This window comes from Sturnus vulgaris, chromosome 11 (assembly GCF_052056855.1).
Source record: "Sturnus vulgaris isolate bStuVul1 chromosome 11, bStuVul1.hap1, whole genome shotgun sequence".
Taxonomy (NCBI): Eukaryota; Metazoa; Chordata; class Aves; order Passeriformes; family Sturnidae; genus Sturnus; species Sturnus vulgaris.
Genome location: NC_142253.1, coordinates 17,389,305 through 17,412,775, shown reverse-complemented (window position 1 = coordinate 17,412,775; position 23,471 = coordinate 17,389,305). Strand labels below are relative to the sequence as shown.

The window sequence follows — 23,471 nt, the reverse complement described above, 5'->3', positions numbered from 1 at the left end:
TAATTCAGCTGCTCCTCTAGCCATGCAGAAAGTCATCAAAAATATCACTTTCCTGGACAATCACCTTTGTCACATTAATTTTCCCTTTGTCTCCCTTGATTTTTTTCTCCTCTTGTGTGGAGTGAACCAGAAGCCACCAGTCCTGCACCTCCTGAGCCTTTCCCCATCCCCAGTCCTCACTTCACAGCAGCTGCAGTCTCTGACCTGACACAGAACCAATCTCCATTCTCAATCTTCACACTTTGGACAGGACGTGCCAAATACAAATCACATCCTGTGCTCTCAACACTTCAGAACTCACCTGCTCACTGTTCTCTTAGAGCTCACATCTTAGTTCCTTCTGTCTCTCACAAATCTCCCAACACTTGCTGGTAGCAAAGCCCCAGCTCATTTACAACCTGGGAAAGGTGGGAGCAGCAGGAATTGAGGCACTGTTTTGATTTCCCACCTCAAACAGGTGAAACACACCTGGCTTTGGGTAAGACTCCCACGAACTCTTATGCTGATGTTAAGAACAAAAAGCAATCTGCTCCAGACTGAAAAGGGAAAAGCCTCCTCTTGCACCCTATGGTACACAAGTCTGAAGGCTCACACCAAATGTCTTCATCCAAAGATCTTCCATTAAATAGAACAAAGCATTGCTTTCTAATTTTTTCAAGATAAAAAGAATAAAGAGGGAAAATTAAGATTTTAATTCTCCTTTTGCTACCCAACAGTACTTAGTTGTATACTCAGGTATTAGATAATTTTTTGTATCACAATTAAGAGGTTGAAAAGTGAAGACATTTCACTACAATCATGAAATTTAGTTGTATTTGGCATTCTGTCTGCTTTTGTTGCTTGGTTTGTTGGGGAGTAGAGGAGTGGGCAAAGGGAAGTGCCAACTGTATTCCAGAGGAATTTATTTAGCTCTAATACCTCAGGTACTAGATGGAAACGTTCTGCTTGGACACAGTCAAACTCACTAATCCAGAAAACACAAAAAAATTCATCTTAATCTGTCAATTTTCACAGTCAACCTCAAACTTCAGACATGGACTAAACACTTTGCAATGCTAAAACTAAAACTGTATCTAGGCATACAAGTATGTATGAGAACATTAACCACAGAAAATCAGAAAATGCTTCACCAATGACTGAAAAGGATTTATCCAGAGTTAAAGAAGCAGATGTATTTTACAGCTAAAAACTTCGACTTTTTTGTAAACTATACAATCATAACAACATAAGGTTTGATTTAATTTTTTTTCTGTACTCACATAAACCCAAAACTCAAATTTAATCATAGGTAAAAATTACCAGGATATACACTGGCTTAAAATCCTCAACACATTGACTTCCATTTCAGCTGCTCTGTCTCAGTAGATAACTCAAGTTTTGTGATCACTCAGCTGCTGAGGTTTTTCCTTACCAGGCCAAAGATGTGCCCTATTACCTAATGATGTCTTCCATAAAAGCTGGGACGTTTTCTTGCTAATATTGTATTTCTACAACAACTTTTTTTGTCACCAAGCTTTAGACTAACTTGTGCTTTAGCTTAAAAAACTAATTATACACTTATCTATACAGAAACAGTCAAATTATCTAAAGACAGAAGTATTGAAGTAAATACGTTATTGTCCTGGTTTAGGGCAAATTTGGGAGAAAACTTCCCAATGGGGTCCCTGTAGGAAACAGATTCAAGCAATCCCTCCCCCAACTGATTTGGGGAAACATTTCCTTGGAGAGAAGTGGAAAAAAACTGTTTATTTAACAGGTAAAGCACTCCCCAGCACAAAAATGAACAATACTAAACAGTAAAACCTCTCTCTGCTCTGAAGAGATGACAGATTGAGCAGAGTCCCTTCCATGGGTTGAGCCTGGCTCACTCAGGCTGTTCTCAGTCCCTCCAGTGCTGGGAAATGTCACAGCCCAGGTGTGCCACAGGTGTGAGCTCCCGGTGCTCCCCTGGGTTTTCAGTCCAGAGCAGAAAGAATTACAAGAAAAAGGAAAAACCCCACAGTCCAGGGAACTTCTCTGCCCCAGCTAGCCAGAAACTATCCAAGAGCAAAGGAGAGCTCTGTGCTGCTGCCCACTGCAGACAGCCCAGGCTGTGTGAAGGATGTGGGGCACCAAGTGCAGTCTCTGGTAACAAACTCTGCTCCTCTGCTCTGTTCCTTCACTCCTGGAACCAGGTTTAAAGCTGCAGAACTCAACATTCAACACCAACAGAACAGACGACTGGGGATATACAAACACCATAAAGCCACCCCAAAACGCCGTTAAATAAATACACGAATTATTAAAGCAGACAGCAAAGCACTGAGGTGTCAGACACAGGGCGATAACCTGACACGATAAAGGGCAGCAAATTACCATCCCCGCGTCTGGTCGATGCCCTCGGCGATGAAGTCAGCAGGGAAGGCGTCCTCGAGCTCCCTCCTGTTGTGGAAGGGGTAGTGTACCTGGGCGTAGGGCATGCTGCCGCTCTCGAACCAGCAATCGAACACCTCGGGCACGCGGCGCAGGGAGCCCTTCCCGCAGCGGGACGGGATGCTCAGATCGTCGATGCTGCGGGTGAGCACGGAGAAAAGTTTGTTATCAAGTCGCACACATCTATAGGTAGAGCAGAAAGATCTTTGAATGGAGAAGCTGAAGAAGGAATAGAAACTTAGCAAGTTTTGATATAGAAGAAAAGAACTGCTGAGCCTGTCTTAGTGGATAACTAAGAAGCAAAGGCTATGTTAGTATGTGAGTTGGAAGGGGCTTTTATGGCTCAGAGCAAAGGATAAATCCACTTCAAACAAAAGATGTTTTTACCAAGCAGAAAGATTTTCACAGGCAAACAAGAATGCCAATGTTGCAAGTAGAAAAAAGGTCTCAGAATTTTCCACTGCGAGAAAACTGAAAAACAACTTCTAGCCTAAACTGTAACATACGAACTTCTTGTCATTGGAAAATAGTAACTTGAATATGGTAATGCTAGTAGTTGTGATAGGCTATAGGTAACAGTAAAGGTATTGATTGGTTGTCATGTAATAAAAGAAAAGTACATAATGCATTGTAACCAGAACTGGAGTGGCTTCAGACCAGCCTACAGCTGTGCTCCAGGCTCTTGTCACCCATGACCCGTGAATTGCTGCATCATCTGGATACAATAAACAGCATCTCAAGAGCCATCTGGAGTCCTGCATCCCTCCTTTTGGCTCTTACAGCTGTGGGACAAACCCAGCAACCCCAAACAAAACGTTAGGAGAAATGACGGCATATTAGGATGACAGCAGTTTTGGCTTTCATTTTACTGACTCTTCATAAAGCGTTTCCTTTGACAATCTCTGACATTTTTGTATTAACAGTGTTCAGCAAGTGTTTTTCAACAGAAAAAAGAAAAATTTTATGTGTTAATCACAAGTCCTGATGCAACTTTTCTGTTCCCTACATCTGTTTCCCAGGGTTTGGGCAAAAAACCCCCAAGGTTTTTTTATCTGCTTATCTATTTCTAATACTCAGTGAAGAGTCTCTGTGACCCACCTTTCTCGATGCAGATCTGTGACTTTCACTCCAGACAGCTCCTCCAGTTCTGCTATTGAGCCAATACAAACCACCTGTAGGAGAAATTTTAAAAATTTAGCCAGTTATTTGCACACAGTAGCTATTTTTTTTATATATCAGACAGGAGATTTGCAGTATCTCTTGTAGTAGTTGATAGAGCTGAAAAAAACATTAAAATTTTGTATAATTTCCTCAAATGATGTCAGAGACCACTGCCCTGATTTAATACAATTCATGTTACAAGAACTGGAGACTTAGAAGCAGTAACATCTTCGCAGGTTATTAAAAAATGTGGGATTTTGGGGGGGGGGAAAGGGAGGGGCTTCTCCAAACCAGATACAACCAAAAACCTCTGAAAATTCAATGACTGACTTTACACCAATAGAGTTTCAGATCCCAGGTTCCTCCCTTAAAGTAAGCAGCTCATTATCCATGAGTGTTCCATCCCAGGTGCACTAAACTGTACATGTTAAAGGCTTTTTATTTAAACAAAGTGTAACAGCTACCAAAGGGGTTGCTAAGAAAGACTTTTCTTGCTTTTGTTGCATCAACACACTATTATGAAAAATGCAGATTTCCACACCAGTCTTGCACTGACATCATGAAACAACGATTCTGAAAAACTGTATCAGCAGAAAAGCAAAGCTGTCTTTGCTTCAGGTTTTACTCAAATTGAGCCTTCCCAGAACCCTGTGGCCTCTCTCATCTGGCAGGCATCACGAGCTGCAGTACAAGGCTGGATTTTGGAGATGCTATCCCACATGCCATCTTTCTCATTTAGAACTGCCATGGAAAAACCCCAGGTTTTGACAGATCTGACAGGGAAGGAGTTAAATGTAGCACCATAAAGAAGCTCTAAATAGGCCAGACATTTTTCACATAAAATAACTTTATAAGTTGCTCTTAAATACACAAAATCAGAGCACTGCTCAATTCCTATAGCTAGTCTTAAACATATGCATATGTATACACATGGAAATTGTGACTAACTGGAAGGTTTTGGTACATTTAATTCCAAAAAACTGTCATGAATTACAGAGAAGAGAGAAACTCGGTCTGATTTGGGTTTTAAGACACGATTTTCCCAGTCTGATTCAAGTGCTGATCTGCATTACTAATCACCATCTTCTATTGTTAAAGTACTTTGAAAATGTAATGTTTTCATTGCTTATCTGTCTTTTTGGTTTTTTCTGTGGGAAGTGAGGCAGGACAGTGATTCCAGCAGCCAGGTACAACAGCCTGCAGAATGCACACAAACTGCACCAGGGAATTGATCCCAGGTAAAAATACATCTTCATCAGCCAACAGTTTTTAACCCAGATCTGTTCTTCATTCATGTGGCCCCAGAAGTAAACACACAGGCTCAAGTGAGCAGCACCAGGTGCTTAGTTCAGCACTGCTGGAGGAGGAAAAGGTATTAATAGAGAAATGGGTAAAAAAATGCCCTTGGATACACCAATTCCTTCACCTTCACTAACCTTTGTATTTGAGTATACTTTCACACTAAGCTCTGGAAGAAAAGCTGCTCATTATTTGGTGGTTTTTGAACAAGCACTTCAATGTTGAAGTAAAATTCTGAATACTGATGCAGAACTGCAGCCAGAAATCACTCATGGAAGAAGTAAACCCAAGTTCACATGAAAAATCCACCAATCCCCAGAGGAACAGAGATCTCTCCCCCTGAGTAAGCCTGCCTCTGTCCAAGGCAGAAGGAAGGAGCTCCTCAGTCCCAAGGGGAGCTCATTAGATACTGAAAGGCAAAGAGGAGGATGCAGCAAACAGATGCTAATCCAATTCTATCCCTCACCCCCTGGTTTCTGCAAGGAGCAGAGCAGGCTGATGGTCTCCAGTGAAAGCTGCTGCTCTGGATGCATCCCTTCAGCAGCCTGGGCCTCCACCTGCCAGGCATTTGCTGCTCCTCCATTCTATGGCTCACAGCAGCTACAAAAGCAGCTGTGGCAACATTTCACAGCAGCACAGACTGCAGTGGATAGGCTGTGTCATAACCAGGAAGCAGAGGTCAAGGTTAACCCCTGCTAACAAAACAAACATTAATCCAGGATTATCCATGTCAATAGGAGCATGAAGCCATCCAGCAGCATTCATGGATCTCCATGCTCCTGTGGCACAGTCCTGCTCAATAAAATTGTTTGTTTTTGTGGCTTTGCCATTTCAGCTCTGTTCAGTACAACTGAGGAGTAAGGAGTGCCCAGAGAAAGGAAGAAGCCTGCACAGTGTCAGCAAGATGGTCTGGGATCTCCAGAAAGCATCTCCTGAATATTGAATAGGAGAAGAAATGACTGCTCCAATCAGCCAGAAGTGGCCTTAATGCAGCCTGAAAACAGCCCAGAAATGCACCTGGAGAGGTTCCCTCACCCTCAGGAGAGCAGAGCCAGAGCCCTCTCGTCCTGCTGGGCAAGACTGAGGGCACCCAGCCCAGGGCAGGGTTACCAGGAGTGACAAGCCAGGAAATAATGAGAGAACTTCCACAGCATCACTGAATAGTGAACACTATCATCTGTATGCAAACCCTATAAAATGAGTCCATATCTGCTTTACCAACTTGGGTGTTATATTAAAAAATTTTATTATCTAATCCAAATGAGATGTGTTCCTCCATTGAGGAAAATGTTGGCATTTGAAAGCTTAAAATGATAAACTGTCTGCAAAAATGTGGCAATAAACACAAGCTTCAAAATTTAACTTCCATTATGTGTCTCTACCTGATAATTATGCTAAAAGAAAACTAAAATAAAACTGTGCAAAACCAGTTATTGATCTGTAATAAAATTCACTTTAATACCAATTAATTCACCTCACTGTATATTAAATAAGGAATTGTTATTACTTCTCCAGGATTTAATATGCAAAGCATAATTGTGTGCAACAAAGTGTTCTTCTGAGAGCAAGACATGAAGAGGCTGCTCTGCAATCCCACATGGCACCAGGCTGCAGTAACACTGGAGTCAGGCAATTCTGAGGGAATATCATTACTGGCAGAGCAGATGTCACCCAGGCTTTAAGTTCCACATCAGTTCCAGCACTATTTGTTTTTCAAGCCATATCTCACACAAACAAAAAGAGTGAATATTAAAAAACACCCTAACTTGAAATTTAGCTCAGTTCAGAAGCTGTACTCAGCTATTAAAGCACAATATTCAGACTCTGGAGCAAACAGAAATGTGTAACATCTATGGATAGAAATAATAGACCTGTTGGTATTTCTGTCATTATTCAGAACACTGAGCCCTTAGGAATATTTGCAGCTCCTTTCAAAGAAAAGGTCAATCTTCCAAGTTAGACATCATTTTGTTATTAAAAACTAACAAATCAAACCTAGAAAAGCAAAAAAAAAAAAAAATCGGTACACACAGGAATACAGATATGGGGAGATTGGACAGAAAATGAAATATTATTAGAGGCAAGGAGTGGAAGTAATGAAACCTTTACACAATCTTTTTCAGCTGTAGAATGAAATACCCAGGCACAACACTGAAAGCCTTTTTATTACCTAAAAAACATTGTTACATCAAACAAGGGACTTAGAAATGTTAGATGAATGTGTAAAAAGTGTGTATAAATTGTCAGTCTTCAAACGAAACTTTAACAGTTATAGGAGAGACAGAAGCACTTGGTTTGTTTGCCAGTAATTTACAAACACATTCACAGCACAAATAGAATCCAAATTCCAAGGCTTTCTTAGGTACTTAAATCCTAATTGCAGGGGTAGCTCCCTCCCCTCTCCCAATACCTCCCTGCCTACCAAGATTCCCAGTGAAAAGGAAATAAAAAATGCTTTATAGTGCACATCTAAGCAATGGCAAGTTCAAGATCATAAAATACTTCTCTAGCAGATGTTTTCCTACTCGAGGTCTTTCAGGTCTAAAACGAAGAGTAGAACTTTTTCAAATCAAGAGAGAGAAAAAGAAAGGCTGGGGATGCTGCCATCAGTATTTACCTTCCCTGGACATCCTGGCACTGATTACTATTTCCTACTTCCAGCATGAGGAAGGCTTATCATGCATGTCTAATGGAACTAACCCAATGCAAAAAAAAAACCCACAAAAAAAACGACTTTACCTTCAGAATGAGTTTTAAAACCATCCAAATTGTGTAAAGTGTTCACTCATGCCCTCTGCATTATGCGACCAATGCAGGGTACCTTACACAACTTGACAAAGCTCATTTCTAGCACTACCATTCAACATTTTCATCACTCCACTAGATTCATACTCTCACAATCTGCTAGAATCACATTTGTGGCACTACAAATATGTCTTCACTGTGCTGCTGTGGTGGACTTGCTTTTATGCCTTCAGCAATTCATTTGGCTTGAAGTAACCAAGCACCAGAATTTCCAAGCAGACTTAAAGGAGTTACAAAAAAAAAAAAAATATTAATATCCTCCTTGCCATTTTCTCACTGCATTTATTATTTCCTTTAGATTTGCCATCACTGCAAATTCTTCTGGGAAAGACAAGATTAATTTTAATGTAAAAACCAAGAAAAATTGCTTGCAGTTCTCAAGCAAAGAAAGCCTGTACAGGCACACAAATGCCCCCATAAATATGCACAGATCTATCACCTATTATACACATACAGACAGGTTATACAGATATGCTGTTAAAACATGTCAGTAAGACTTCAGGCTGCAGCAGCCAAAGATACACCAAAATAAACAAGCAACATGTAGAGCCAGGGTTTTTGGCAGCTGGAACCTTTGCTTTTCCTCACTCACCTCTTCCAAATCCTGGCTGACCCACAGAGGGATGGGGGTGCCCCAGTAGCGGTTCCGAGAGATGGCCCAGTCCCGGGCATCCCTCAGCCAGTTCCCAAAGCGCTTCTCCCCCACAAAATCTGGAACCCTGTGCCAAAAAAAAGAATCACAAAAGTATTACTGTATCACTGTTGGATCCCAGAACCCTGGGGGGTTTGAGCTTTCTGTGCTTTCTGGCACTGAGCCCCAGGAGAACACTGCTTTTCACCTGAGCCCTTGGAAAAGGCTCCAAATTTGAGTGATGGAGTTAAAATCACGGGTGTGGAGTTAAATAAAAGTGTGTGATTTCACATGGTGAAGGGTTTGAAATTTGAGGTTTTATAGGATAGTAATAGGAATGGGACAAGATGGAGGATTTTGGGTGGTGTCTCTTTTCTGTGTTCCTCTCCATGGTTTCAGGCAGTAGTTTCTGCTTGGTCACTCAGTGTCACACTGAGGGTCACGGGAATCTAGTTATTGGGTTAAAAGTATAAATAATATAGGTGTTAATTCTCTATTGGACTGTTTGGCTTTAAGAGACCTTGTAGTAGCTGGATCTTTCTCCATTTTGCTCACTTCTAGCAGGTAGGCAGAAGTGCTGCTGAACGCTCTGTACTTTTAATAAAATTTAATAAACAACCAAGCCCGAACATGAGAAAATCCATTTCCTTTTTGTATTTTTTAATCCTGGCTCTGAGTGAAGGCAGAAGAGACTGAGACAAACCACTAATTAAGTGGTGCAAAACACCACCACTGTTACATATCACTACGTTCCACTTAGAAGAAAGCTGGTAAGAATTGGTTATATTTGATTTTATCCCCCAAAGAAGTTCATTTCAGCACTGACTGCCTTGGAGCACATTCGTGTGACAGCACTGGCTCCTGCAAGGTCTATGAAGGTGCTGCCAAAAAACACAACACTGCATTCTCATCATCTCCAGGTAAGCTGCAGAAGTGAAAAACACCATATTTATTTTACTGTGAAGTAACTCAGGAAAACATGTGCAACATGAAATAGAATCATTAGGGATGAAACAATGGCCAAAGTCTCAGGACAGCCCATCAGTGGAGGATTATGGCTAAGGGTGATCACAATACTACTGCTTAAATTACACACAGAAAACAGAACAGCCACTGATTTGGGGTTGACTGAAATTCCCAAGATTGAAAAGCCTGGAGCAATAGCATTAAAAGGCACCCTGGATTATGTGTGGGCATCCAGGTACATGCACATTACTCAGGCTGATAGATCATTCAAAAATCCTTTCCAAGCTATTTATCATCTCACTTTGAATTACCCAGTTAAGAAACAAAACACACCCCTCAACCACAGAACCCTATCAATGCCTGCTAAAACCTCATTTTGAACACTAATGAGCACTGAGGGATGTTAAACACAAATTTTCATTGTATGGAAGTGTCTTGGAGCTCAAAGGTTAATGCCAGACCCCGATGCCCAGTTCCTGGCTGAGCTAAGTGGCCTGGTGGTTTGATTAGAACCATTAGAACCATTTTCTCCCAGGATGTAAACAAACAATTAAGTATTCATCCAAGGATTATGTGCAGATAAACAATGGGTTTCATGGCCAACAATATGCTCCCTTCATGCCTAAAGGTGCATTTGGAAAGATCAAATTCAAATGAAACTCACTCAACTTAAGGTTGCTCAGTAAGACACTGTCAGACACACAGAAGCTGTGAATGAGCAGCTCACTACAATGAAGCAGCTCTGGAACTGAGCTTTGAGAAACTCGTGGCAAGTTTTGCTGGGTTTGTTTTCCAGTCTAACTAGAAAGGCCCTTTCCAAAGTCTGAGCTGGATTAGGAGAGCCACAGTTTCCAAAGGGGGAGCAGCCAAACTACAAAGCACACAGGGTCTCCTCCACCTTTTCTTTCTGAAGCTCTTGGTCCTCTTGTCAAGTATTTCGTTTTGGAGAAGATTTTTAATCACAGATCAGTCCCAAGAGTAACCTTTAGAGGAAAAATTAAAAGGATGGCTTCACATTGAAGTAGGATTTGGCCCAGCAGCAGGAGATTTATGAAATAAGTGTGAAGGGAAAAAAAAAAAAAAGAAGCCACTCTCTTTTAAAAGTTTTACCCACGATGAAGCCATGTGGAGATCTAAAGGCTTCTTGATGCCAATGTTGTCTCAAGTGGATAAAAACTACCCTTAAAAGCCTCACTAAATATCAGTCTGCAGTTCCACAGCTTCCCTTGCTATTTCTGGAGTTACTTTCAGCTGTAAAGTTGTCTTCTGTAACACTTCTCGAACAAAAATCTAATATAAAAAAATTTTAAACAAACTCAGTGACTCATGTTTCACATGACATCTGTAGCCCTGCTTTGAAATCTAGAAACGTATACAGGCTTTCCCAAATTGGTTCAGCGTGGGACTCATTACTATGAACTTTCTGTGCTGACCTTAGGAGACCCTCTCTCCATACACAAGTGGAAACTGTACAAAGTTCATTAGCATTTGCCCAGCATTCCACTAATGTGGAAAACTTCTCTTTACATCACTCCTAAACTAGTTTCCATTTTTCAGAAGTTGTTAGACACTGATTAGCTGAAATTATTAGTCCCATTTAACATAGCTAGAGGCTGAGACAATCCCCCAATGACATTAAAATGCTAAGAGTTTCAACTCTGCCTCCTCAAAACACGCATGAAAAATTAATTTTATCCCCAAAGTGGACATTAACCACAAAAATGTATGTGGTGTGATCTCTCTCTCTCTGAGCTATGAAAGCATATAATTTACCTCTTCTGGTAAAATTGTCTGACCCTGCTGCCAGTTTTCAGTGGAACATAAAACCCAAACCATCTCCAACGAACCACATTTGCAACAATGATCTATGGCTCTTTAGAGGTGCAAGGCAGGGATGACACTGGCACAGCCACCAAATCAATGGAAAAGAGCCTGAATCTCACACATTCTGAGCCCACCACCCAAAGGAAGGGTTACTTAGAGCAGCTGGGTTTTGGCACTGCAGAGATGCTGCCCATGGGTGCTGCTGCCCAAGGGCAGACACAGCCTCCAGCTGGGATCCAGCTGGAAGAGGGATCTGCAGCAGGAACAGCCATGCCAGGCACAGCCCTTCAAGTCTGGAGCACATTTCTCTTACTTATTGTCACTAGATTTAGCTCCAGATATCTCAGTTTAACACCTCCCTACGTATCACAAGGGAAAAAAATAAAATCAGAGGCACCTTCTACTTAAATATTTGATTAGGCTGGGAAAAAAAAAAGAGTATTCTCAATGATGTTGTTACTAACCCAATGCCAGGTTAGTGCTCTTGTAGAGTTTTTCAGTTTCTTTTAATCCTACTCTTAGATATTTTCTTGGTATATTTCTCCTGTTAAATTTTCATAAAGACACCATCTTGCCACAGGCATATATTAGTTGAGGAAGTGTTTTTTTACTCTTCCATCTACACAAAGCACCTGGAAGATAAATGAAAAGCCCTCTCCCTTATGCCAGTGCACACATTTTTCATGTTTAACCCCACATCCATCACAAACCCCCTTCAGCCTGAAAGCACAAATCTCAGGCTCCTGCTGGTGACCACTGATTTTGCAGTTGGGTGTGAGCAGAGGGTGCCCAGTTCTGCCTGTTCAGAGCCCCTGGACTGGCATTGGAAAATTTCACATCTCAAGAGAAAAATCAAGCCCCAACACCCAACAGTTCCACGAGGCTGCAAGTGAAAAATCAAAGCAGCCACATCTCTCCCAAAGCCATCCTGCTTGCAGCTCCTCAAATTGAGCTGTGAGAAAGATTTTTATATTTCCCAACTGGCCTACAATTTATTTGACCTTCAAATTTCTCTGCAAAATGACACAGATAGGATTTCATACTTCTTTCTCTGACATTTAGCAAGGTTAAGGAGACTGCTGCCTCAGCAGGTCAGGGAGCTCTTGATTCATGGGTGTGGAACAGTGTTGGACAAATGCAATTTCTCCTCTTGGCACCCAGGACAGGGCACTAAATAAACTTCAGGATGCAGACACTGCAGCAGTTGGAATGTACAGGGAACTGAACTCCACAACACAAAGGAATAAATATTGTTTTGCAAAATCATAAATTAATAAGATTTGGACTCAAAGTACATCAGTTTTAACCCGTTTGAATGCTCACGTCTGTCTTACTTTCCCAACATCAAAACTCTATCACACGAGTTAGAGATAATGAAAATTATTCGTTTGCTGCAAATTTCTGTGTCCATTTTTGACTGTTTGTTCCTGGTTTTAAAGCAGTTGTGGGGTTTTGCTTAATTCATGCATTGCTAATTCCTCTGCACAGTCAACTCCCACATCCTTTCTTAGTAGCTACTCATTTTCTTAGTGTCTAAAATAAAAATTGCATTTGACAAGCCAAAAAAACCCATGAAGAGCAAAGCAAAACCCAGTCTTTTAGCACTATTTATTAACCTATTACAACAGGAACCATCTTCTTTGCCTTCCCAGTCAATGCACCACTCAGCACCCAAGTCACACAAGCAGTGTGGGCATGGATTTGAAAATAGCAATTATTGACCACCTTCAATCCCAGAGCAGGACTGCATCTGCTGGCAGCAAGCTACCATGGGCTGAACCAGTAGATTCTCAGCATCAATAAATACTCAAGGAACAGCATCAATTAAAATAAATAAATTTGCTTTCCTACTCTTGTCTCCAGAGGAAAAATGTACAGGATGCAAATAAAAAATATTCTAAATTATACATAATCCAGAAGGAAACTTATTAAAAAGATGAAGACATCTGTTCCTTTTCTGTAGATATATTTTGAAGCATATTTCTTGTGCTCATAACACAATTGCAAATACTGAACTCAGCTCCTTATTCCATCTGAGAGCTCAGATGTGCTCTGAGCTGGCTCACCGTGCCCCAGTCACAGGATGCAGGAACTGTCTCAAAGCAGCACCATCCCTCTTTTCTGTAAACACAAACAGCACTGCCAAAATAAAACACTGCCCCTGCACAAGCCTCGTGTTTTATCATCAGCTCACCATTAAAAGCTGTTCCAGATATTACATAAAGATAGTAATCCTTTCTCACTCTTCATCCTTCTCACCAGCTAATTTTATTCATTCTATTCTCTGCCAAACCACAGCATCTTTATGTCTTGGATAAGATTTACTTCATAATTGCTAATTAAAGGAGTTAAGACTACAAAGTTGATAAACAAAATACTACCTTAAGTAGTGGGAATTAGGGGACCTAATAGCAGATTAAGAACTCTAATACAGCTTTGGTTCTGAGAGGATGGTCCCAGATCAGTCCTGTCCTTTGGCAAGCTGTAACTTTTTCAGTGCCACCTGAAATCAGGAATCAGTTTTAAGTCTGGAAAACAGAAAGTTACTCTTCCAGAAGATAGCTGATCTGTATCAGCAACAGTGAAGCTGATGAAGTAGTTATTCTATGTCATGTAACTATATGTGTACAGATTTATTTAAATTCCTAGCATACCAACTGGGGGGTTTATTTCAGGTGTAGAATTTGGCTTTCTTTTTAAACATTAACCAACCCTTAGAAGACAAAGGCTTAAATTCCATTATGTTAATTTACTCTAATAACAAGCCTCCTTCAACATGCCCTCAAATTGATTTTTAATGGTTTTTAATTCAAAGAGATAAAATAAGCAACTATTCATGCCCTTTTGACACTTTAATTAGTGCCAATCTATATCATGGACCTAATTAAACATGGGAGGAGGCGGGAGGAAAGGTCAGTGTGTGCCAGGCACAATTTGCACTGCAGCAGCCTCTGCTGCTCAGCCTGGGAGAGCTGCAGGAATGCTGCAACCCCACACACCCCACACCGGGCTGGGCTACCCCCACTGCTGCATCTCCTGCTTATGGTGCAGCTGCCAGGGCCTAAATGAACTGTGCTTTCAATCATTTTCATCTCCCAATGTTTCTCTTGCCTCTTTTCTCCTGGTTCCCATGGCAACCCCCACGTTGTGGTGTGACTGCAATGCTGCAGAGCATCCCCGTCACCGCCGCTCCTGACCTCCGATGCTGGCACACATCCCGCTAAAAACCCTGCTCCATCTCCCTTCCAGGACCCAGGGCCCTGCTAATTGCTGCTAACATTGCTGATCTTATCAGCAATCCCTGCAGCAACAAGCCAGGACAAGGGAAGCTTCCACTTTCCTTCCCTCTGCACAGTTTCCTTGGGAATATTCTAAGGTTTCCTGGCACAAGGTACTTTTGTAGGGCATCAGCACTCAGGATCCATTTCAATCCACATACATCAATGCACTGGCATTCCTGTGACAGTGGCACACATTCAACACACTGCTCGTGTCACAGATTTATCAGATGCCCAAAAAAAAAAAAAAATCATGCTGGAGTTTTTTAGTGAAGTGGCATTTGGGGGGTTTATTTCATAAGCTTTTCCTTGAAGCAAAAAATAAGCTTTTGGTGACCCTTCAGTGGGACTGGGAAGGTTCCTCTGCATTCATGGCATCATCAGCAATGTCTGCACAACAGGCCCAGAGAGGAAACAGCAAAATTACGGCACAGAACACGAGCCATCAAAATCCAGTGCACAAGCCTCCAAATTCACTTCTAATCCCCAACCATGTCTGATAACAGACAGTAATAAAACCTTCTCTAAATTAGACAAACACAAGGCTAGCCCTGCAGCAATTTTTTCCATCTCCTGCTGTAGGCAATGCCATTAATTAGGATTTTTCCTCGGGAAATGTTGCCACCTAGTGACTCCACGTTGCTGTACACATCACAATCGCTACTAGAGGGAGGATCTCATTTGTATTCATGATTCCCCAGCAAGAAAAGTGTGACTGATGACTCAAAAAGAAGAGTTACAACTGCATGGTGATACTAAAGAAGAGATGAAAAAAATCTACACACACCATGCATTTAAAACTGTTCAGATGAAATGTATTAACAAACTAAGAAAATGTCCTGTGAAACTTTCTAAAAATAAATAAACAGCAAAAGAAGGAAAAAAAGACTCACAGATTTTCTTCTACTGCTCTAAAATTCTGTTATGATTCACAATTCCGTTGCCCTGCTACAGACTCAGATTCCTCATCTGAGCAGAAACGACAAGTTCAGTAAAATAAACATTTGCTTTCTATTGTGGACGGGCTGTAGAGCCCATCCCCTGCCCAGCCTCTGTTTCTGACACAAACAGCCATCATTCCTGATCACATCTCACCTTTGCACAGGTGGGACACAGTTCTGTGGTTAAAGATTAAGATGACCAGGATCAAAAGCTTCTCCAAAGCTCGATGTGCTCGACTGACACAGAAGACACCTGAGCTCACACAGGAGCTGCAGGGAGTGTGTGCAAAACTCACATTTTAACTTCACATTTTAACTCACATTTTAACTTCAGAAATGAGTTGTGGGTGGCATTTCCAGCAAGAACTAACAGCTCAAGTGATGGAAATCAGGAAAATAATACCTTCAACCATACATCAAACTCTTTATTACACCACCTGAATTCTTCAAGGGTGAGAAGATGCCAGAACAAAAGGTTTGGTTTCTTTGAAGTCCTTGACTGTCTCCCATCGCTGCTTTCTTTCCACTGATGCTCATTTTTCCACTACTCCAAGTGCTGCACATCTTAGGCAAACAATGTCAGGACTGCACAATGTCTTTAATATTTTCTAATGTTAACTTGGCAACAGTTACAGGTGAATGTTTCAGGAGTTACTGAAGGAGAACTTTAAGTGAGGCAGGTTTAAAAAAATAAGAAAAAAAAAGTTCAAAGCTGATATTTAAATACAAACTACTGAGTCTTTTCTATTAGTCTGCAAGAATAAAAATATAATATTCACTGCCAGAAGAGAATTCCAAACTATGGTAGCTCATACATTATAAACTATATGGATTTATTGCTCACAGTAACTTATAAATTTTCAATTTACACCAACTTTGAACACTGATGACAGGAATTAGCCCTAGATTGTAATTATAATCTAAAGTGGCCTGGTTTAGTCTGTGAGTGCATAAAAAATGCTCTTTCAACAAACCATTTGAGAAAACGATGGTGACAACAATTAAGGCTGAAATCCAGACAGCACCTCGGTGCTGCATCCAACTCCCCTTATCAAGAGAATAGAAAGCCAAGGTCTGACAAGCCTGGATTTTATGGCAGCCAAATCTGCCTCTCTTCATCTCAAATACAGCAGCAGTGGGTGCCTGAATGCCAAACAGGGAATAACCTTTTTAATTTCAATTTTCTTTTAAACAATCTCAGTTACACAGTAAAGAACATTCAGTGAGGGAGCTTCAATAAAAGGCTGAAGGCAGCCCCCTAAATTCATTCCAATTGTGCATTTTCATCAACATCCAACTCGAGTTAATTCCCAGACTGACTGAAATAAGGATGTGACAGAGCAGAGAGGGTTTTTTGGCTTCTGGTTTTACAAAAATGCTGGCACATTACTCATGTAACCATTACTGGAAGTGATAGTCAAATTCATTTTGAAAAATGAATATAGAGTTGCTGGTTTTAATAAATTTTGAATGACTGTGGCCTTATAAGTTGGGTAATTCACTAAAAAACTAATTAGAAATGCAATCAGGTTGCAAAGTTTGTCCAAGTATGTTTAATCTATTTCATCAGAAAGGATATCTATCAAGAGGGCAGCTATTCTTAAGGGACAATATACCTATCAGTCATTTATAGGAATAAAAAAAGCAATGCAGTCAAACCCATTTTGTAAAGGTTAATATAGTCTGAAAAGCATTTATCCCCAATTTTCTCATTTTCAGGACATGCTGAAGCCCCAGAGAATCCAAAAATAAATTTTTAAAAAGCTACATATTATTCCTGTGACACTTTCAGAGATCAAGTCTCTTCAAAAGCAGAAAAAGTAGGTTTTGGGAAGGATGGAGTTCCCAAAATTTAAATAAATTAACACTGCAGAAGGCCAGCAGTCAATGCCAACTTCAGAAGCTACAGCCCAAACAAAACTGGCATCGACTGAGAACACAGGAAGAACACACTCAAAAACACTCCCTCATTCTTTATAAAAGCTAGATTTTAAAAGTCAGCTTTTAAAAGATTAAAGATTACCCAGTATTCAAATAACTATGAAATGTCATACTGGAAATACATACTGTTTATTAATAATTCTGTGGTCATACATCTCTACTTGTAGCTGTATTCCCAACAAAAAGCTCCCCACAAACCCTAAGACCACATGGTTTTAGGAAGAATCCTGAGAAATCAGTTTTATGTTCAATTATGGAATTGTGTTTAGACTCAGGAATTGCCTAAAGGACAAATGGTGCCTTGTAATTCCAAACATTTTGAAAATTGCCAATTCGTGTCATTGCCTGCTCTTCTCAGCCAACCTTTGCAAGAGCAGCTCCAAAATTTCTTCCACTTTTATCCCCACTACTCAGCACTTACAGAAAGCACCACTGAAAACCCAAATATGTGCATGAGGCAGGGTTCAAACTGATCATTAATGGTTACTAATTAGTGTCTCCTGGATGAATGGAGGTCACTTAGCAGCTTCTTCCTGAAGCTCTGCTTCTGGAAAAGCAAACCCCATCCATTCAAGCACTTCCTTACCAGGATCATTACATTTCTTCTTCTGTTCATGTGAAAATTAAGTATGCAGGTCTACTGTCATCCCAACAGTGAAAGCATCTTGAGGCAGCTAATTAAAGCTAAGAACAAACACTTTCACCCCCTCTCCAGCTTATTTTTGCCCCAAAGGAGGATCACAGCATGTTCTGCTATGGCAAACAGAAAACAACACTTACTAATCCCTAAACTCTGCTGACACAGGCAGCCTGGGCATGTGCTGCTTGGCAAAGCCAGGCTGCTGCACTCCTGGGCAGGCTCTGTTCTGGATCACTGACTTTTCCCACAGATCCCAGGATTTACAGTGCCTATACCACATAAGCAGTTATGCAAAAGCTGCTCATGGAGAATTTAATTGCCAGCTACTGTCCATGAAAAAGTGACAGCACAAGCTGAAATTGCTCACTGAAGGTTGAGTCACCTTCTTTACAAGAGGCAACCGTGGTGGGAGAGAGGTGGAATCCCAGCTCTCCCCACATGGGAAGCCTGAATGAGGTTGTAAATTCACTCACTGGGAGGTCTCAGCCTCCCAGGCACAAGTGATTGATGAGAGGAAGGGAAATAAAAATGCAACTTATGAAACTGCAGAAGATGAGGTCCTTCTGTTACTAACACACCACAAACCCAGGACTGACTCCTTAAAAGGCCACCAGCACCAACAGTTGCCTTTTACTGCACTCAAGAATGCATTTAAGTTGTTATCTAAAGCTCATCTGCTGTTTTCTACACAAATTTCACACAAGTATTTTTCACACTCCCTATATAATGCCAAGATTTCATTTTTGCCATTAATGGAGTATTTTTTCTTTACACCTGTGTAACTGAGTTTACCTACAACAATGAGGGCAGCTGGATTGAGCTTTTTGTGGGTGTTTGGGGGGAGAGTGGCTGTGGATTTTTTCCTCAAATGCACCGATGATGAAATAATCAATCTTATCTGTAATAATTAGATTTAAAAACTCACAAGCTGTCTAAAAATTAGTTTGATTTGGAACAATATATACACAGCACTAAGGTGCCTCTATTGCTGTCTCAAGTGGAGCCTTTTGGGAAGCACATCCTTGCTTCTGCAGAATGATTCTCCTCGTGCTGAATTGTTTAGGTTTTCCACAACATGATTGGAGGGCACTTTTAATGTGTATTTCCCTGTAAATTACTAGGAAATATTCAACCTCGATGAAACTGAGATAAAACACTGTTTAGAACTGGTTCCAGTAGCATTGGCTTAAAAGGAGTGGAAATAAGAAGCAGAGTGAGCATAGGAACAGTGGAATAGCTTTGGAGAGTTCCAGCACACATCCCCTACACCCCCAGCTCCAGGGAAAGGAATAAAGCAGATTTCTGCAGGAGACATTACCAGTAGCACTGGGCATTATTCTCCATCAGCTTCTCCACCATGTGCTCCACCCTGACAAACCAGCTGGGCACAGCTTTGTAGATCAGTGGAGTATCTGACCTGTGCAGGGAAGGGAATAAAACAAACAAAAACATTTTTAAATGCTGCATTATAAATAAAGTGCTCTTTAATATTTCTTTTTGCACATGACAGTCCCCCTTCCACAGACTGAGCTTGCTGCTGCTGAGATACTATCACAGTTAAAGGTTGGGGTCTGTTTGGTTTGTTAAATTACATCAACTGTTACACTTGTGTGAGCCACTATTTTGAAATCCAGCCCTGAAAAAAATGTTACAGCCTTCAAACACAGTAATTCAAGGAATTTGTACAGCAAGAGCAATCATGAGAACGTTCAAATGATACTTGAATTTGAAATTTGTGCTCCTACATAGTACAACAATTATGAACTTCAGTAACTATTAAAATGAGTCATATTTCAGTCTTCCACATGAGCTCATTCTGCATCATTTTTATGTGTATATGAGCCTGAAAAGGAAGGAACATTATGCTGTGTTTTTACTATTTGCATTTAAAATAATAATCACAAATCATAAAGAAGTAACAGCACCCAGGGTTAACCAGAAGAAAGTTCCATTCCAAGAAGAGAGGGAAAACAAGAAATCCAGTTAAGCATATAAAAGAAGTTTTAAATATATCTTAATATATTCCTTACTTCAATTACCAATAAAAGAATATCCATACAGGAGGAGAGCAGTTTCACAACCTGGGATTGCTTAGAAATGGAAACACGATTGGTCAGAGCACAGACTGAGCAATTTCCTAAATTACTTGATAAAATCACAATCTCCAAGCATCTGACTGCAGTGTCCCAACCCAGTCTCTGATTTATCCATTCCATAATAACTGCTTAAAAACTTGAATAACTGTTCAGGCAGCACATCCTCCTAAAGGAACCTGGGATCCAACAGTGGGCACAGGTCACTGTCAGGAGCTCAGACATTTCTAATCCTTCACATCCATCCCATTATTCCATTATGAAGAGGGAGGAGAGCCCTAGAGGATAGGATCTGTCTATGGGTACAGAGGAGCAAACTACACTGAGACAAGAAGCTCATTATCCTTCAGCATCAATCCACCCCACAAGATATTTCTTAAAATATTACCTTTGTTTAAGTCACCTTGGTTCACAAAAATCACCAGCAATGATCCTGAGAAACTACTGTTATCTCCCATGTGCAGTCAGCACTACAGACAGCCAAAGTTTAATTCATTTTGTTTATATCTACAGCAAGAACACATTTGAAATCCACCAACTACTGCAGATTATGATGTAAATTAAAATTGCTACTGTGCCAGCACTTGCTAAAGGTGCACCTGCCTGATCCACAAAAGAAAGAAAATCCACAGCAAAGGTTGTTCAGACCTTAAAAGCTGAACACTCAGTGCACAAAGCCCAGAAATAAAAACCACATTGCTCCTTTTAACACTGTATTTTAAAAAAACATTTCATTTTAACTATAACCTCCATGCTTCAATGTGTTTAAGTGTTAAAATACCTATAACCTTAAAGGAATGGTGACAGCTCAAAGTAATAATCATGTAGTTGTGTCCTAGCTATTAAATGCAAACCTACTGATGGTTTGCTACAAAAATTTAAGTCCTAACAAGTAAAAAAGGGAACAGTTCAGTTCACTCCTCACACAGCACCAAGATCCCATTAAAAAAGAAAGCATTCCCCAAGCTGCAAGGTGTTTTGATTTCACTGAGTATCTTGTTTAAGATGTGTTAATGAATTGTCATTACAAGATCTTGAGTAATCAGAAACAGGGTGAACAAAAAACTGATATTAAAAATTTCTCGCATGGTCTGAACATGTTGGAAAAGGAAGGTTGGGACATTGTGGCACCCCAGCTCTGTGAGGAGACAGCAGCAGGTGGGGCTGGCTTCAGGCAGGGAGGATCCATGACAAAAGCCAAGCAGGGAAACCATTTCCCAGGCTCTCCACCCAACACTGAGGTTGTAACACCTGGTGACCACTCCCAGCACCCACAGGGCTCTGTTCCCCCCCCTGCAACAAAGGGGAGAGGGCAAAGTCTCCCTGAGTATTTTTCTTCTGGCTGTACTACCAAGCAATGCCTCAACAGGAGGCTGCAGAGAACAAAACACATCTGCCCAAGCAGTGACACTTCTCATATTTCTGCCCCTCATGACTGGTGAGAAGGTTGAGGAATCCAGATTCAGATCCAGATTGGATTTTACTGGAGAATCAAATGAGAAATACCCATTGCTGGGTTTTGTTTTCCATCAACACAAGGGGAAAACCACCTAGACAGACCTTAAAGTCTGATCCTTATAAAGCTCATGCCTAACCATTCCTCTCTGTCCCAACTGAACAAAGCTTTGCTCCCCTTACAGACAGATCCTTTAGAAGCACATCAGAAGAATCAAATCACATTAACTGTGATCTTATTCCATTTTCCTGTAATTTAGGAACCAAATGATTAATAACTGAGCCTGTGCTATGAAGCTGGTTCTTGGCTTTGTCTTCACTGGCTTGGAAAAGTCAAAGCTCCACATGTGCCAGTGGAAGAGCTTCCCAACATTTGCCAAGGAATGGCAGGCAGGAGCTGAGGGACCCTCCAGCTGTCACATCCAACAGCTGCTGAACTGCTGCCACACCACACACACTCCCCAGATCTCTGAGTTCTGACCAATACCCTCCATTTTCAGCAGATCCAATAAAGACAAATTCAACTGAAAGCTATCTACTGTGTCCTTAACCAAGCTGTTTGTTTTTCGTATTTTAAAGTTTTAGTTTTGACAGAAAATTGCTACACAGAGAAGGACCTTGATTTCATGATATGTTAAAAAAAAAAAAAAGAAAGCAAATTTCTCAACACCCCAAGGACTCAACAACTGCTTGGTTTCAGGGAAAAGCTGCAGTACATTAAGAAGAGTCTGATTTCAAAGTTTTCTTACATTAATCAAAGTAACTTATAACTATGTTCAAAGTTAAGAACTACTCTTCTACTTTTAGCATATTCCAATTATGGTTTGATTTGTGATGGCAGTGAAATGAGCTTTTCAAGTAAAATCCATTGTTCAGTTCTTCCCACTGGATAATTTGCTGCTAGGTGCTGCCTGCAACTTATCATCAATCAACAAAAATGTCAACAGAGTGGCACGATTAAGGATCTTCTACAGAATCAGCACTTCTACATCCCTGCTCTGTCTCAGAAGGCCATGACTGGATATTTGAGCTGCTACACAAAAAAAACCACAAGCATTGCTTGATTTTGGGGCTGCCATTTTTCAAAAACTCTCCCAAATCATCAAGGATGTAACACTTGAAGAGCAATTCCCTTCCTCCTCTAAGCACCTGCTAGAAATAAACCAATTCTGCTGTTCAAGAGCAAGCAAAGGTTATTTTTGCTATAAATTAAAGATAAATGTACCCTGCTAACCACTTCACCTGGCAGAGTCAGAGCCAGACAGAGAGATGAGCTTTTATCACAGTTATTTCAGTACAGGTGCTGTGTACATCAGATAAGACTTAAAATCTTCAAGCCATTTTGGATAATTAAATTAGGTATTTTATTTTAAGTGTGTCTTTGCTCATAATAAGAATTTAATACTCTACTAAAAGATTACTGAAGATTCTTTTTTTAAAATTTGATATTGTTTGGTGATTTTTTACAACAGCAATTGTGGAAATTTCAAACCAGGGAGGACACTAATAAAAACAAGCTTCATTTCTAGATTAAAGCTGTCTAGCCTGTATTCCTCAGAACCAAAATGTGTTTGTTCACTGATACTGAAGGAGAATTCCATATGGAGACTTCCCCCAGAGACATCCACCTAGGGATGTTTCCACACACTTCTTTCAAAGAAATAAGTCATCTTACAAGGTTTAAAAGAACTATATTTTAACCATTTTATTCAAAACATACAAAGCTTTAATACAAACATCTAAAGACCTTCTGTGATAGACTTCTTCTGATACAATTCAAAGGGTATCAAACAATCCTTTCCCATCACTCAGCTGCTTACAAAATGGTTAGGAGCTCTACATCAAGAAATGAGCAACACAAACTACAAAAACACACATTTAAAATCATAAATAGAAACTAAATTTCAGGACTACACCTAAATCCATCAGTTTTATGGCAAAAAAAAAAAAGAAAAATTCTTTGACTAAACTAAAACTGGAGCTCTCCTGAACTCAATCTCGGTTTGTGTTACTCGCAGTTTTGTC

The 23,471-nt window shown here is 40.5% G+C and overlaps 1 protein-coding gene across 2 annotated transcripts in view; it reads right to left on the bottom strand.

Annotated features, from left to right (window-relative positions):
- IARS1 (isoleucyl-tRNA synthetase 1) overlaps window positions 1-23,471 on the bottom strand; it is a 94,568-nt gene that overhangs the window by 39,156 nt on the left and 31,941 nt on the right. For both annotated transcript variants that reach the window (XM_014869752.2, XM_014869749.2), the window contains exons 14-17: window positions 19,217-19,315; window positions 8,270-8,396; window positions 3,511-3,584; window positions 2,356-2,550 (exon numbers count right to left, since the gene is read on the bottom strand). In XM_014869752.2, the coding sequence (XP_014725238.2) occupies window positions 2,356-2,550; window positions 3,511-3,584; window positions 8,270-8,396; window positions 19,217-19,315 (495 nt within the window). The remainder of the gene's footprint in view (window positions 1-2,355; window positions 2,551-3,510; window positions 3,585-8,269; window positions 8,397-19,216; window positions 19,316-23,471) is intronic.